A 17,380-nucleotide genomic window follows, 5' to 3' on the forward strand; every position below is an offset into this window, starting at 1 on the left:
ACTGATACGGAGAATGACTGATGTATTTCTTACCAAAGACGGACAAATAAGCTACTAAGCAGGTGGTCATATTTTCGCTCATCAGTGTAGTTACAGGAGCAATTTTTTCTTCAGTTAGCACTTTGTTGCTGTCATTAGTTCTAGGTGGTCCCACTGTAACCCACACAATGAGGAAAATGCCGCTGCTGCTGATGCGGATCTAACCGTCAGACGCACAGAATGTTCACCTACGAAGTACACCAGCTTCGGCAACTGTTCCTAACAGCACAGACACGACAAAGTGATAGAAACTATTTAATTTTTTGAAGTTAATTGTTTTTATTTAATTTTTTAAGTATAATTTATGTGAACTGCACACTTTTTTGACACATTATGTAATGTCGGGAGTTAAATGGGGGAGGGGCAGGGCGGGGGGGGGGGGGGTGGGAGGGGGATTGAAGACCTCAATTTTGACTGGAAGGTGAGACTTACGTAAAGAAAACATTGCATCACTTGCTGCAACTAAATCACGAATTATGTCCGTAATTCGAGAGTAAATATCTTTTACATTGAAGTGTGAATGTCAAGATTTACCTGTTCCGGGAATTTTTGCTATGTTCTTTGCGTACTCTGTCGCCTTTCCAGAGACTTTGGCAGTCTGCGTTTAGGTTTAAGATGAACCATGATCTAAAGTCTATGTACATACGTGGCAGACGAACTTATTCACACCATTCTAGCCATTACCAATCAGAGGCAAAATCGGTAGTCATAGGTACGGTAACAAGAACTACAATGGTGACTTGAGAAGAGATTTTCTATCTCAAGATACCGTAACAGACAGAATAACATCCTGAAATGTTAGCGGAATATCCATTTACAGGTACACGCTTCTCCCGTTTCTACCAACACTCAGAAAATTTATTCCTGGGGTCGATTCTAGTCTTAATGGCAACAGAACCTTTCTTTTGGCTTAAACCTGCCTCCGTAGCCGACTTGGGATGTAGCGAGTTAGAAGCCTTATGATGAAGAAATTGTCACTGCGAGTATTCGGCCAGCAAATGGACGACAGGTGATCGCGAACTGTTCCTGATCACCAGACATAACGCCGAAGTCCTGGATTAAATTTCCAACCGACGAGTGTTGCATGAGGCTCTTGATGCTCATCTGTCCATAGGACGGGCAGATAATTTTATTTTTCCGCCAAATACGAACATATTCGTGAGCCTGTTTGCAAGCAATCGGTTCTCCCCCTCCTTTCTGTCATAATTATCTACATATTGTACGTGTCGTTCGGTCTGCTGCTTAGTATAATATAAAGCATAATGAAAATGAAAGCTCCAAAACTAGCTTCAATAAGGTAATACATTTAATATTTTACACAACAAGCCTGTAATTGGTAATGTCAAGTGACTTTCCCAAATAACATTGATAAGATTATCTATAAGCAAATCGTGGCTGCTTTATATTTACATTTGCATTTCAACTAGACATGTAAACACAAATCAGTCACATTTTGCGAATAGATAGTCTTACCAATGTTGTCTTCAAAGTAGTTTAATAATGACAATTAAGCCGTAACAGGCCAGACCTGTCATGTAAAATATTAAAAAAATTTTGCCTTAATGCCTGCAGATAGTTTTGGAGCTTCCAACACCAGGAGTAAGGATGATCTCCACTATGCAGGGTTAAATCTGACTTTGGCACAGAAAGGGGTAAATTATGCTGCTACAAAAGTCTTTGGTCACCTACCAAACAGCATCAAAAGCCTGACAGATAGTCAACCAACATTTAAAAATAAATTAAAAGAATTTCTAGATGACAATTCCTTCTACTCATTGGCTGAATTTTTAGATATAACGTAAGGGAGGGAAAAAAAAACTAACTTAAACATTACTGTCATGCAATATTTTTTGTAATGTAACATCGTGTACAGACATCTTTCATTAACCTGACACGTTCCACATCATTTCGAAGTGTCGTATTCATGATCCATGGAACAAGTATTAATATAATCTAATCTAATCTCCACTTTCATTATCAACATCATTATCCGCCCCCGGTAGCTGAGTGGTCAGCGCGACAGATTGTCAATCCAAAGGGCCCGGGTTCGATTCCCGGCTGGGCTGGAGATTTTCTCCGCTCAGGGACTGGGTGTTGTGTTGTCCTAATCATCATCATTTCATCCCCATCGACGCGCAAGTCGCCGAAGTGGCATCAAATAGAAAGACTTGCACCAGGCTAACGGTCTACCCGTTGGGAGGCCCTCGTCACACGACATTTCATTTCATCAACATCATTAATACGACACTACACTCTCTCTCTCTCTCTCTCTCTCTCTTTACAGGCATATACATAAAAGACAAGCGGTGTCTGGTAGAAATGCTTCCAACAGGTCATGAACCGCTCTAGTTCGGCGTAAAAAAGAGAATAAGTTCGCGTATAAGTTCTTAGCGTTTTTCTGTAAGTTCAATAACCGTGTGAGATAGACATAACAGGGACTTTAGTCCTTCTCTATTAACAAAAGTCTACCAACACAGGGTATAGTTTCCGATTCCACGACCGTGGAAATCACATGGTTTCGAGGCGAAGAAATCGGCAATCTTTTTAGGAGCGCATTTTCAACTGGGAATGAAGTTCCTTGAAGTTGAAACTCTAGGCCGCAATAGCATGTGAATGAGGTAGGAATGACTTCCCAACCCGACTCCTGTATAATGGTTTTTATCTGCTTAGGAGACGCGTGCAGCCGTTAGTGTGGAGCAGCATAACTTCACGCATTCTTCCTGGTTGTTGTTTTTGGATTACATCTCACCTGCTGTCAATAAATGTAAGTAGTGACAGTTACACCTGGAGGAAGCACTTCACAGTACACCACTTCGTCACTGTTCCACCAGATGAATAACGACATCTTTTCTGGACATACGCAGGTCTTTGTACTCGCTGTTTCAGCTTTGTCTGAGGTCAAACACCTCTTTATTTTTCTTGTGTTAGCATAGACACAATTTATCGTCGCCAGTAACGATACAGGATAAGAATGAGAATGGTCGGTGTTGGTCACTAGACAACTGATGAAAAACAAGCATAGATGGTCATATCGCCACCTGCTAATTTTTGTGATTTTGGCTTAAAGCATTCGGCACCCATACATCCGATTTTTGAACCCTCTAAATCGCATAAAAAAATCCCAAAGATGTTCGGGCACATATGCGGTTCCTCTTCGTTGAAATGTCTTGGCTTAAACTCGTCTAGGGGTTGAACCGCGCTTGTCGCACTACATTCCCTAAATTAGACAGTTGTGACCTTTTGTTAAACTGCCTGGCTGATAGCAAGTTTGCAAATTACAAAGTCAATATTACATATAATAACAGTAATACTAATCTGGGGAACTAAATTAACGACTCATAAATGATGTAGGCCACACTGTTGCGATTTGGTTAGAATAATTTTTATTCAGAAAGCAAACTAATAGCGAAAGTGGTCGTACTTAGAGCTACTGTTACACTCGAGCGCATATCCATTTGACATAGTTCGATCATTCAAAATTTCATTGTGAAATACAAGTTATCTACGCGAAAAGTTATAGTTCACACCAGACGCGCCACTGCCCACCGCTTAGAGACTAAGTCCCGCGATACCACACATCGCGAAGTTTTCTAAGTCGTTTCACTTCCTATCTGCCTAAAGATCGACTGTCCGCTTTCGGTTGTCAATCCGAACTGTACCCTTTGGTGTCTCCAGCCGAACTCTTTCGCGTCTGCACCATCAATGTCCCTCTGTCCGTCTCCAGCCGCGTTTCCACTCGCTCCGAATATCCTCGCTCAACTGACCAGAGCAGTTCCTTTCCCTGATGCCGTCCGTCTGTTTGGCTACAGCTTATTCTACATCATTTTAAATTTTAACATATTTAAGTAATCAAGGCTTGACCACTTTCACGTTCCAAACAAAGTAACAATAATATCCATTGTTAAGTTCTTTTACATAAAACCAATAAAATTTGCTTCTTAACTTTGAATGTCATGGCCAGTAGCCTTGCACCAATGTGCTTTCTGATACATAAATAAAGAACGAAAGTAACTATTATTCAAAACTTTACAACAAATATTATATTACCAATGATACAAAAGGTTCTATGCTGTCATCGTTCAATGTGTTTTGTGTGGAGGAAATGATGGTCTGATACTGAATATACTGATAATTTAAATTTACTATATCTTTTAAACAAATAAAGTTAGAGTGTCGATGTTTTCAAATTTGGTCATTTTAATTATGCGCTTCTGTATGGAATGTCGATCGTTAAGATCGACGAAAGCGCTCAGATTTTAGCATTAATGTCTTCATTACAAAAGTTGTTAATTTCACTTTAACAACAAATACTAAACTATTATAGATATGGTCAATATTCAAGTTTTATTGGGATCACCATGAAAATTTATGGGGGATGGTAGATTGAATTACTGTGGCTTTATTCCTTGCTTTACTACAGAATTAAGTAGTTTTCATAAATGTTTCCCTTTATAACCGACCTTAGATACGCCATAATTAGTACTGCCACGTCTCCTTGGCCACAAATGGCTTCTACTGGGTTTACCTATTACGTAGGTTCTCGTCCGTCTCACTTGCACACTACAGGCCTCAATATAGAAAAGACGTCTGTGAGTTTCCCCATCTAGTGGTGAATATGAATGTGGCACCAGCTCCTGGACTACATCGTTCGTTTCACAATTCCTGAAGGCTGACTCCTTCTGTCATATACTTAAATTAGAGCGAAATGCTCATTAAGTCACTCACTGATATAGATCATTGTGGATTAATGCGTTGAAACCATTTTCATGAGCCCCTGAAGGTCTTCCAGAGCATGGAGAGTCACTAATGTCAAAACTATCCTCCTCAAACGAGAGAACCATTTTTACGGTTCCCTGTCCGATACCATTATCCTCACATACAGCGAAAATGCATCCAGCTGCCTCATCTGTTTTCACCCCGCTACTGAATTTATGCAGAAGAATACATTGGAAATTTTCCGATTTCTCAACCTGGCATTCCGTTTTCTAGCATCCACAGCTCCACTTTCTCGTAATGAGAAAATGAGAATATGAAACCTCAAATATCAACAGTGAACTACGAATAAAAATAAGAGTCGATAAATATACAATAGCAAACGGAATACCAACATGCAAAACAAGAACGCTACGAACTTACGCACCAGCCAACTCGAAACTCTTCTACCTGAATCTGAAGACGATATTATGATATTATGTTAGTAACTAAATGTTGCATCAGTTTCGATTTCATATTCACCTGAAGAGTACCGCAGCAAGTCCGTCGAAACGATGTCGACTTCACTTGTTTAGTTGTTATAATGACGCAGCCTACTATCTAAAATTATTTGATCGAGAAAAACATTAAACTCAAATATAAGTTTTAAAGGGTAGAGGAGAAGAGAACTTACTGGTTCCATCTGTCAATCACTTATCAAAGTTTTGTTTATTTTCTAGCTGTTCCTGGTGGCTGCGGTGCTGAATACAGTTCTTGCAGCACCACAGTTTAATCCGAGAGATGCCACCATCATCGGGCTGGAGAACGATTTCAATGGGATTGAACCATGGCACTGGAGGTACGTCGCAGCCTGTCCCACCTTATCTGCATAAACAAATGTTTCAATAAATATAGTTAAAATTTTAGATTTTATTTTCATAATACTAAGACAGATAATGAGAAAACAATTCTGGAATAATTTCATATATTCATTTGAATAACACTCTTCCGATCACCACCAACAGACATTTTATCAATAACATATGCAATGCGATTCGTCAAAACGGGGATTATATAGAAAATAAAAGTGCTCACACAAGCTATTATCAGTTTTATTGAGAAGGGTGAGAAGGGGATGGATTTACAGTGTTTTGACTCATTTGGTTCATAATAATTTCGTATCCCGTGCCTATTTCCTCATCTCGTCGTAGAACTTCTCAAAGCTGTACATTAGCTGCGGATGCAATCCAGTCTTCGTCTTCAATGTTTGCTTTCCACGTCTCCCTCTAGTACCATCGATGATTTCTTCTGATGCCTTACAACGTGTCTTCCCAGCCTTGCTCTTTCCTCGTCGATTCTGTGGAGAACCTCAATATCTTTCATCAGTCTACTTATTTTGGACACCCTACTGTAGTACCACAACTGAGTACTTTCGATTATCAACGTTTGCGGTTGATCATTCGCTTTCTTCTTCCGTCATGTGCAACTTTTCACTCCAAGTTTAAGGAGCTGTTCTCTAACTTCCCGCAACTCAGCCGTATTTGACAAGGCCCTCGAGAGAGTGATGTCGACTCTTTGCAGTGGAAGTTTGGGGTCGTCATTGCTGATGACCTCTTCACTAGCTCTGATCACCCACTGCCAATGACATCACAGTGGCTGTTAAAAATTTCCCCAATACTCGCCAGATCAAAGAAAGAAAGAAAGAACAGGTTTTATTTTTTCGTCGACTACGATATTGTGGTAAACGGAGAACATCCTCTGGTTTGGGAAGTGCGGGACAGTAAGACAGTAAAATCTGTTTGGTTGGATGTATACAGGGTGAACGTAAATACGGAAACACTAAAAACGCAGTATATTACCATGCCTAAGACGGTGTAGGAACCCGGTCGGCATCCGGAGCTGCTTTCAGTCATCTCGGGCTGGATAAATACAGGTCCTGTATGGTGTTCAAGGGAATCTTACACTATTCTTCCTACAAAATAATGGCAGGTAACCATAACAGAAGTGGAGAGCGATCACGAAGACTTCTCTCCATTATACACGATAACGGCTCCATAATACTGACTTCTGGTGAATGTGGTAATGCGGGTAGGATGCGATAATTCATCTTCGTGCTCACAAAACCGGTCACTGACAATGCAAGCTGTGTGAACAAGTGCCCCGTCGTCTTGAAACATAAAATCACCGTTAGGGATCAAATATTGTAACATGGGATGGCCTGATAAGCCAAAATGGTCAGATACCTCTTGGCGATATAGAGTGTAAATATCTACGGACTGAGCGTTGGGGCCGGCCTTTGTGGCCGTGCGGTCTAGGCGCTTCAGTGTAGAACCGCGTGACCGATACGGTCGCAGGTTCGAATCCTGCCTCGGGCATGGATATGTGTGATGTCCTTAGGTTAGTTAGGTTTAAGTAATTGTAGGTTCTAAGGGACTGATGACCTCAGATGTTAAGTCCCATAGGGTTCAGAGCCATATGAACCTCTTTTTTTTTTTTTTTTTTTTTTTTGAGCGTTCGGATACAGAACGATAATCCTGTTTGCAACATCTCCTGCAGATCAAGTCACGTGAGTTTGGGACGGGGCATTTTAGTTCGTGTAGGCGCTTTAAATAGATCCTCTTCAAGAATACTAGTAAACTTTGTATGCGGTTTCTACAGACTTCTAAACGATTTTATACGAGGAATTGAGGTTGGCTTAAAGATGTGAAGAGAAGAGCAATGGTATTGTGCTTCTCCTCCGCAGTATCATAGCTTACATACCACTTTGTTTACATGTTTCAGTAACGGGATACAAAGTGACAGGCAACTATTTTTTACGTTTTCTACAGCACTTATTCATATAGTCGAACATCAGTCAAAATTAATTACGTGACAATATCACTGTAGATGGTACCGAAGTGTCACGAAAATACAACGCATTTCGAACTATGAAACTGATAGAGTAAATACTGTTAGCGATTTGCACCAACTGCTCGTCCATTGTTGGTTTTAATTTTTCTTTATTTAGCCTCCTGCTTTTTATAGATAAGTGAAATATGAATAACATTTTTTCACCGTCTCATCAATGCTTGAATTTGGGATTAATGAAAGAAGTGACAAGAACCACCATACTTTCCAGGTTTTCTCTTGGACTGATTCGTATTGTTGAATCTGTTATAATTAATTACGTGACAATGAAATTGTCTCATCTAGAAATACTTAGGGTTTGTGCCCTGCATAAACTGGAGGAAATTAATCAGACTGTCATGTAGAAATTTCTACATCTACATCTACATCTACATCTACATCTACATCTACATCCGTACTCCGCAAGCCACCTGACGGTGTGTGGCGGAGGGTACCCTGAGTACCTCTATCGGTTCTCCCTTCTATTCCAGTCTCGTATTGTACGTGGAAAGAAGGATTGTCGGTATGCTTCTGTGTGGGCTCTAATCTCTCTGATTTTATCCTCATGGTCTCTTCGCGAGATATACGTAGGAGGGAGCAATATACTGCTTGACTCTTCGGTGAAGGTATGTTCTCGAAACTTCAACAAAAGCCCGTACCGAGCTACTGAGCGTCTCTCCTGCAGAGTCTTCCACTGGAGTTTATCTATCATCTCCGTAACGCTTTCACGATTACTAAATGATCCTGTAACGAAGCGCGCTGCTCTCCGTTGGATCTTCTCTATCTCTTCTATCAACCCTACCTGGTGCGGATCCCACACTGCTGAGCAGTATTCAAGCATTGGGCGAACAAGCGTACTGTAACCTACTTCCTTTGTTGTCGGATTGCATTTCCTTAGGATTCTTCCAATGAATCTCAGTCTGGCATCTGCTTTACCGACGATCAACTTTATATGATCATTCCATTTTAAATCACTCCTAATGCGTACTCCCAGATAATTTATGGAATTAACTGCTTTCAGTTGCTGACCTGCTATTTTGTAGCTAAATGATAAGGGACCTATCTTTCTATGTATTCGCATCACATTACACTTCGCTACATTGAGATTCAATTGCCATTCCGTGCACCATGCGTCAATTCGCTGCAGATCCTCCTGCATTTCAGTACAATTTTCCATTGTTGCAACCTCTCGATACACCACAGCATCATCTGCAAAAAGCCTCAGTGAACTTCCGATGTCATCCACCAGGTCATTTATGTATATTGTGAATAGCAACGGTCCTATGACACTCCCCTGCGGCACACCTGAAATCACTCTTACTTCGGAAGACTTCTCTCCATTGAGAATGACGTGCTGCGTTCTGTTATCTAGGAACTCCTCAATCCAATCACACAATTGATCTGATAGTCCGTATGCTCTTACTTTGTTCATTAAACGACTATGGGGAACTGTGTCAAACGCCTTGCGGAAGTCAAGAAACACGGCATCTACCTGTGAACCCGTGTCAAAGGCCCTCTGAGTCTCGTGGACGAATAGCGCAAGCTGGGTTTCACACGATCGTCTTTTTCGAAACCCATGCTGATTCCTACAGAGTAGATTTCTAGTCTCCAGAAAAGACATTATACTCGAACATAATACGTGTTCCAAAATTCTACAACTGATCGACGTTAGAGATATAGGTCTATAGTTCTGCACATCTGTTCGACGTCCCTTCTTGAGAACGGGGATGACCTGTGCCCTTTTCCAATCCTTTGGAACGCTTCGCTCTTCTAGAGACCTACGGTACACCGCTGCAAGAAGGGGGGCAAGTTCCTTCGCGTACTCTGTGTAAAATCGAACTGGTATCCCATCAGGACCAGCGGCCTTTCCTCTTTTGAGCGATTTTAATTGTTTCTCTATCCCTCTGTCGTCTACTTCGATATCTACCATTTTGTCAACTGTGCGACAATCTAGAGAAGGAAGCACAGTGCAGTCTTCCTCTGTGAAACAGCTTTGGAAGAAGACATTTAGTAATTCGGCCTTTAGTCTGTCATCCTCTGTTTCAGTACCATTTTGGTCACAGAGTGTCTGGACATTTTGTTTTGATCCACCTACCGCTTTGACATAGGACCAAAATTTCTTAGGATTTTCTGCCAAGTCAGTACATAGAACGTTACTTTCGAATTCATTGAAAGCCTCTCGCATAGCCCTCCTCACACTACATTTCGCTTCGCGTAATTTTTGTTTGTCTGCAAGGCTTTGGCTATGTTTATGTTTGCTGTGAAGTTCCCTTTGCTTCCGCAGCAGTTTTCTAACTCGGTTGTTGTACCACGGTGGCTCTTTTCCATCTCTTACGATCTTGCTTGGCACATACTCATCTAACGCATATTGTACCATGGTTTTGAACTTTGTCCACTGATCCTCAACACTATCTGCACTTGAGACAAAACTTTTGTGTTGAGTCGTCAGGTACTCTGTAATCTGCTTTTTGTCACTTTTGCTAAACAGAAAAATCTTCCTACCTTTTTTAATATTTCTATTTAAGGCTGAAATCATCGACGCAGTAACCGCTTTATGATCGCTGATTCCCTGTTCTGCATTAACTGATTCAAATAGTTCGGGTCTGTTTGTCACCAGAAGGTCTAATATATTATCGCCACGAGTCGGTTTTCTGTTTAACTGCTCAAGGTAGTTTTCAGATAAAGCACTTAAAAATATTTCACTGGATTCTTTGTCCCTGCCACCCGTTATGAACGTTTGAGTCTCCCAGTCTATATCCGGCAAATTAAAATCTCCACCCAGAACTATAACATGGTGGGGAAATCTACTCGAAATATTTTCCAAATTATTCTTCAGGTGCTGAGCCACAACAGCTGCTGAGCCCGGGGGCCTATAGAGACATCCAATTACCATGTCTGAGCCTGCTTTAACCGTGACCTTCACCCAAATCATTTCACAATTCGAATCTCCGTCAATTTCCTTCGATACTATTGCACTTCTTATCGCTATAAACACGCCTCCCCCTTCACTGTCCAGCCTATCTCTGCGGTATACATTCCAATCAGAGTTTAGGATTTCATTACTGTTTACGTCTGGTTTCAGCCAACTTTCTGTTCCTAGTACTATATGGGCGTTGTGACCGTTTATTAATGAGAGCAGTTCTGGGACCTTTCTATAGACGCTTCTGCAGTTTACTATTAGCACATTAATATTGTTATTCCTTGTTGCATTTTGCCTACTCCTGCCTTGCCGCGTCTCAGGAGGCGTCTTGTCGGGCCTAGGGAGGGAATTCTCTAACCTAAAAAAACCCCATGTGCACTCCACACGTACTCCGCTACCCTCGTAGCCGCTTCCAGCGTGTAGTGCACGCCTGACCTATTCAGGGGGACCCTACATTTCTCCACCCGATAGCGCAGGTCGAGAAATTTGCACCCCAGCTCTCCGCAGAATCGTCTGAGCCTCTGGTTTAAGCCTTCCACTCGGCTCCAAACCAGAGGACCGCGATCGGTTCTCGGAACGATACTACAAATAGTTAGCTCTGATTCCACCCCGCGAGCGAGGCTTTCCACCTTCACCAACTCCGCCAACCGCCTGTACGAACTGAGGATGACCTCTGAACCCAGACGGCAAGAGTCATTGGTGCCGACATGAGCAACAATTTGCAGTCGGGTGCACCCAGTGCTCTCTATCGCCGCCGGTAGGGCCTCCTCCACATCTCGGATGAGACCCCCCGGCAAGCAGACAGAGTGAACACTGGCCTTCTTCCCCGACCTTTCCGCTATTTCCCTAAGGGGCTCCATCACCCGCCTAACGTTGGAGCTCCCAATAACTAATAAACCCCTCCCCCCGTGTGCCTGCTCGGACCTTGCTGAAGGAGCAGCCACATGTTCACTCACAGGCAGAGCGGGCGATGCCACACGGCCAGCCTCCACATTGACCCTCCGCCTCGTGCGCCGCGAACGCCGCTGAACCCGCCACTCCCCTTGGGGAGAGGGTGGCCCAACCGCGCCCGGTACCCGCGAAGATGTCTCGACAGCAGGGAAAGTGGGTGAAGCATGTAACACCTGGGGTGTAGCTTGCGACGCACCAGACTCCCCACTGCCGCTACACTCCGAGGCAGCAGCCTGAAGACGGCTGACCGCGGCCATCAACACGCTCAGCTGTTCGCGAAGAGTGGCCAGCTCCTCCTGCGTCCGTACACAGCAGCCACACATCCTAGCCATCCTAAGAAATCAATTTACTATAGAGTGTTAATCAGCTTTTAACTAGACTGCTAATTCACTAAAGGCGGTTGATTATTGACTAAACTGTGATTGCTAACCACTTCTTGTAGAAACAAGGAAAATAGCACTACCTGTCTCTGGACGGTATTGAAAACAAACACTAGCACTACGAGCACTATGGCTGACTAAAGGGACTCTCTGACTGTATTCGAAACACACACGAGATCTATGGAACACTTAATAGCACTCTACTATTAAAGCTTCCTAAAAGCAAAAACACGCAGAAGAAGAAGTGACAAGTAAGAAAAATAGAGATAATACTTAAATTAAGGTAGCTCGCTGCACAGCAGACGTGAAGCAGACGGCGGTTAGGGCGACACTGACACTACTGGCACTATGGCTGACTAAAGGGACTCTCTCTGACTGTATTCAAAACAAACACGAGATCTATGGAACACTTAATAGCACTCTACTATTAAAGCTTCCTAAAAGCAAAAACACGCAGAAGAAGAAGTGACAAGTAAGAAAAATACAGATAATACTTAAATTAAGGTAGCTCGCTGCACAGCAGACGTGAAGCAGACGGCGGTTAGGGCATATGAACATAGCACCAATATGTATATTCAGACCGGCAGTTTAATAAACACACTTGCAAATATATCTCACACCTGTCTCGTAAACACGCAAAAATTGTCTCTACAATACAAGACTTTATAACACCTTGTATGAATGCTTTTCAATATAGGCCTATAAGGTGCCAACGTCAACTTGACATGTGCGGTTATAAATTTGTTGTACGTACTTACGGAAAATAACTGGTCCTCCTTTCATGTAGCTCTCTTTACATCCGTAGCAACAACAATGCTGTATAATAGCTGTTACTAAAACCCAAACGTGCAGAAACGTATATAAAACAAGACGAATACATGTAATATTCGCTACTTCCGCAAACTGTGAGCAAGTAGCGTCGTCCCAATATATATGTTACTACCATAGAGTATTTGTAGTAACATAACGTTGCAGATGAATTACCAAGTTAGGGCTGCCTAAATCATCACCGAATCCCTGTCATTGATCTGCGAGACGTAAACTCGGCCAGATGCTACAAAAAGTGTTAAACAAGACTCAATCGACCAAATGACTGTCTTTCATTACTTCATAATTTAGGTTTTATTGCTACTGGAACCATTTTTCTGTTACGGCAATTGTATCACTAATGGGTGGTTTTTGAATCCATCTCGAGCTGCAGTTGCCTGTTTATGGAGCTCCCTTGGTGTTGCTTTACTGCTGAAAGGATTCGCGAGTGCGAATTCAGTTCTGCAGTGACTTTTACAGCTGCGATCCTCTTATTTCTCGTCAGAATACTGTCCATTCACTTTCTGCCACGATCACCCAATGCACACTTTTTTCTGCCATGTGACTTAAATCGGATGATGCTTTTTGTGTCTTCCTTGTATGCGGTACAAATTTTGAATACAATGTTTCTCGAACTACGAAATAATTTGGCTACCTTAGTTACGAAAGCACCGATCATAGGAGTGAAGCTAATCTGCCCACGTTCGAATTCACTTATTTCCGACACAATACACTCACACCTACACAGAACACTGTTCTGAGAACGCCTGACACTTGGAACGTATAGAGGACATTGTACAGGCGCCATTGGTGATCAGATACAGCAGCGGACACTGCAAGCTTGGCTTGCGAATGTATTAATGTTCAAGTACGTAATTTTTGTGGTGTTTCTATATTTTTGTCCAATCCCTCTTTCTTTCGTGCCCGCAGCAACGATGTAATATCCCTCGGGTCAATTATTCGAACTTGCATCTATGCAGGTACACTGATCGCCTCAGATTTTGCGGGAGGGAGATTAATTGTTCAATATGAATTTTTGGTATACCAGCTCCTCCGATGATGGACGCCGAACGGGTTTCTCCTTCGAAAAGAGTCAGCCGAAGTAAAACTGTCCAGTAGCTGCACATCATTCACGAACTCACCATAAAACATTATCTACTTTGAAACTGCAAGATGCAGTCTCAGATGGAACTTTATGGATCAATGACAGAGACCTGGTTGGTCACCTTTTCTATATCATTTACACATAAACGATATAACAATCTATGTGGAAGATCATCGATACAACTGATAATTTGCACGTTAAGAATCGACTATCGTCTTGCGTAAATTATTAATAAAGAATAGGAACTAGACAGCTTCATTGTTGTGAAAACAGCAATCGATTCCAGAGAAATAAAATTAGGCAGTTTTTTCTAAATGTTTAATTTTTCTAGTATGTATCTGTGCCAGATTTGTGAAACAATGCGCAAAATCTACATCGCAGGTGCTTGTTCTGATATCTGCTTAAAATTGACAGTTCCTGCCACAGGCGGTTTCGGGAGGTTGTTTCCATAAACGAAAAAGTTATGTTATTTATTGGGTAAATGATTGGACAAACGCAAAAATAAAAGATATAATATGTCTGCAAGAGTAGGCAAGACACTGACCTCAATGCTCTGCGATACGTAGACGCCCATCATGTTGTCTCCTTCTCGTGGTTTCACCATCCTTCCTCCGCTTTCCATATATGTTGGCGACAGTTGTACGTGGACAAGCGACCTGCTTCGCCATTTCCGAAATGCAGATTCCTTGGCGCTGGGCCAAAGCACTCTGCCCTTTGTCAATGTCGCTCATCTTATCTAGTTTCCCCATTTGTGGCGCTTTTCCCTTCTTGGAATGCTTGGCCATTCATCTCCCCCCCCCCCCCCTCGACCCCCGATAATTAAAGGGCAGCTATTCATGGACGTCCAGTGTGGGTTGTACTTATCGTAGGGTAGCGAAAATTGGCAGATATGGTAATGGGTTAAAGCCGAATAAGTTTACGCTACAAAAAAATTAGTTCAAATTTAGACCACCAGGGGCAAATCTGGCGCTGTATAGTATTTCTTCAACATTTCTGCTGTTCGTATTGAATAACTGTGTAAACGGCTGTCAATGATAAAATCAACATTATGCATTTCTCACTTGTTTGACATTTTTGTCCATTTCCTGTTCGTAGTCCATTACAAATGGAAACATATCTTCTTCTTCTTCTTCTTCTTCTTCTCGCGTTACGGCTTCTGTAGGACCACGGGTAGCCCCTTAATGGAATGCATTTTCCTCTTCTTCTCCCAGAACCTCATCATTCTTTCTCTTCTCCTCTCCCGCTCTTCTTCCGAGATCTTCAGTTTCCGTTTCTCCTGGCGGCTCCACTGGTGGCATTCTAATCTTTTCCTATATTCTTCTCTGTCATTGATATCTTGCATATTTGTCGGTGTATATTTGTTCCTCCGATTTTCTTTTTCTTCAACCTTGATCCCCAATTCCAACCAGTCCTTCTGAAGCTCAAAAATCCACTAGGTTTCTGTCTTTCCCCTTGTCCTCCCTGTTGTTTCCCACACCGTCATTCTGGCCATACCTGTCCTAACTGCATGCATAGCAAACCTTGCCCTTTTGAGTCTGATTTCCCCGGATATTGTTCTCATGTTCCGGTACAATTCTTCTCCATGTCTTCGCATCCACCTCTCTCCACCTCTTTTGGGACCCAGTATTTTTCTCAGTATTGTCCTCTCTTTAGTTGCTCTGGCCCATTTCTTCCTAGTGTCATCATCTCAGCAGCACATAATACTGCATTCCTCACTGTTGCCTTGTAGTGGCTTATCTTTGCCTCTGTGGATATATTCTTTGTATTGTATACCTCTCGCGTCATGCAGAAGAATGACCTCAACTTCTTTATCCTCTTTGTTATTCCCTCCTTGCTCCTGTTCCTTGCTGTTATAAATTCTCCGAGGTATTTAAATTTGTCCGCCATTTTCACAATGCCTTCTGGTGTTTCCCAGTTTGCTGAGGTATTTAATGTCTTTGTCTTGTTATAGGCGATCCTCAGTCCCACCTTTCTGGCTACCTTACTTAAGTTGTCGAGTTGTGTCTTTGCGTCTTCTTTCGTCTCACTTACTATTGCTGTGTCATCTACAAAGGCTAGAAAATCCACTTGAGCCCTGTTGTCCTTTTTGTCCCCCACATGGGTCTTTGGTATTCCCATTTCTTCGTTTATTGCTCTCCACTACCTGATCACTTCGTCCAGTGCTATATTGAACAACAGTGGTGACATTCCATCTACCTGTTTAACACCAGTCTTGATCTCAAATTCTTCTGACAGTGCTCCTCTGAATCTCACCCTGGCTTTTGTGTCTGTCAGAAATTCTTTTATGAGTTCTTATGTAGTTCCATTAAGTCTTCTGTTCTTCAGGATCCTAACAAGAGTCTGTCTGTCAATGGAGTCATATGCCTTTTTGAAGTCCACGAAGGTTATTACTGTCTTAATCGAAACATGTCTATACATGTTTATTGCATTCACAGTGCCGGATTTTAATCTGGCGGCCAAAGTTGGAACTAGTTTTCTTTTTTAAGCGTAAATTGGTTCCTCGTTAACGCATTAGAATATCTATTAAATTCCGCAGCCCACATTCGACCTCTGTGATAACTGCATTCCTGTAATAACCACCCGCTACTTTTCTTACTGCGTCATGTGCCCGCACTTCTGCCAGGGTTCGATCTGACGGTTGGGGTGATCATGATATTTGTTGCTCATCAGTACATGTATCACCGGGTATACTGTCGTGCGTAGGAGTGATTAACTGCAATGCTTGCGCAGGTTCGACACGAGCAACGGCATCCGGCAGGAGCAGTTTGGCACAGAAGGTGACGGCGCGCGCCTGCGGGGCAGCTTCTCGTGGCAGCCGCCGGATGTTGGAGGCGCCACCTACAGCGTCACCTACGAGGCCGACGAGAACGGCTACCGGCCCAGGGTCTCCTTCGGCACTGGATCCGTAGCGGTGCGCGCCACACCGCTGCCACGACCGACGGAATCGCCTTTCCAACAACCTTCTAGCCCCATTGGAAGTAATGCTGCTCTCACATTGGTCGGCTGAGCGAGTGCTCGCACCGTTTACCTTCAAAATAATACCAACTCAAACACTGAACAGGCTGTTGGAGCCGTCAAGGGAAATTGCACCCATTGTCAGAGAGATAAGATGAAAAGTTCTGGCAGCTACAAGACATTAGATACCTTATGCTCCAGAGCATTATTTGGACAGTTGCAAAAACATTGTAAAGATAACTTCGTAGCTCTACAGAGCATGTGAATAAATTGGATATACTTTCTTCCTTACTTCGGATATGTTTCTACGTTTCCAATTTCATTAATCCTGTCGCCCTCAGTTCCACACAATAGTACGGTATGTTAAGTTTTATTTTGAAACTGTCTAATTACAACTGAATGAAATAGAAGTACAGGTACCACACACAGTATCATTGATTTCATTCGACAGAGAAAGTACGTATACCTCCATACCTACCACAGAAATAATAGAAATTATAGAACAAAATCTCATGTCACACAACAACCTCACCACATAAGCAATAACAGGAATAACACGTGTGCTCCGATTGACAACAGAACAAAACTATGTCCAGTCTGAGGATGAATATTATCTGCTAGTTTATAGGGTGCCCAACATGAGGA

General features: G+C 42.5%; 1 protein-coding gene across 1 annotated transcript in view; it reads left to right on the forward strand.

Moving 5' to 3' along the window:
- The window catches only part of LOC126284423 (flexible cuticle protein 12-like), a 31,124-nt gene extending 14,098 nt beyond the window's left edge, over positions 1-17,026 (forward strand). Inside the window, exons 2-3 of the mRNA XM_049983341.1 lie at positions 5,472-5,590; positions 16,511-17,026. Coding sequence (XP_049839298.1) covers positions 5,472-5,590; positions 16,511-16,787 — 396 coding nt within the window. The 3' untranslated portion in view covers positions 16,788-17,026. The remainder of the gene's footprint in view (positions 1-5,471; positions 5,591-16,510) is intronic.
- The last annotated feature ends 354 nt before the right edge of the window (positions 17,027-17,380 follow it).

The sequence above is a fragment of the Schistocerca gregaria genome, chromosome 8 (assembly GCF_023897955.1).
Source record: "Schistocerca gregaria isolate iqSchGreg1 chromosome 8, iqSchGreg1.2, whole genome shotgun sequence".
In the NCBI taxonomy this organism is placed as follows: domain Eukaryota; kingdom Metazoa; phylum Arthropoda; class Insecta; order Orthoptera; family Acrididae; genus Schistocerca; species Schistocerca gregaria.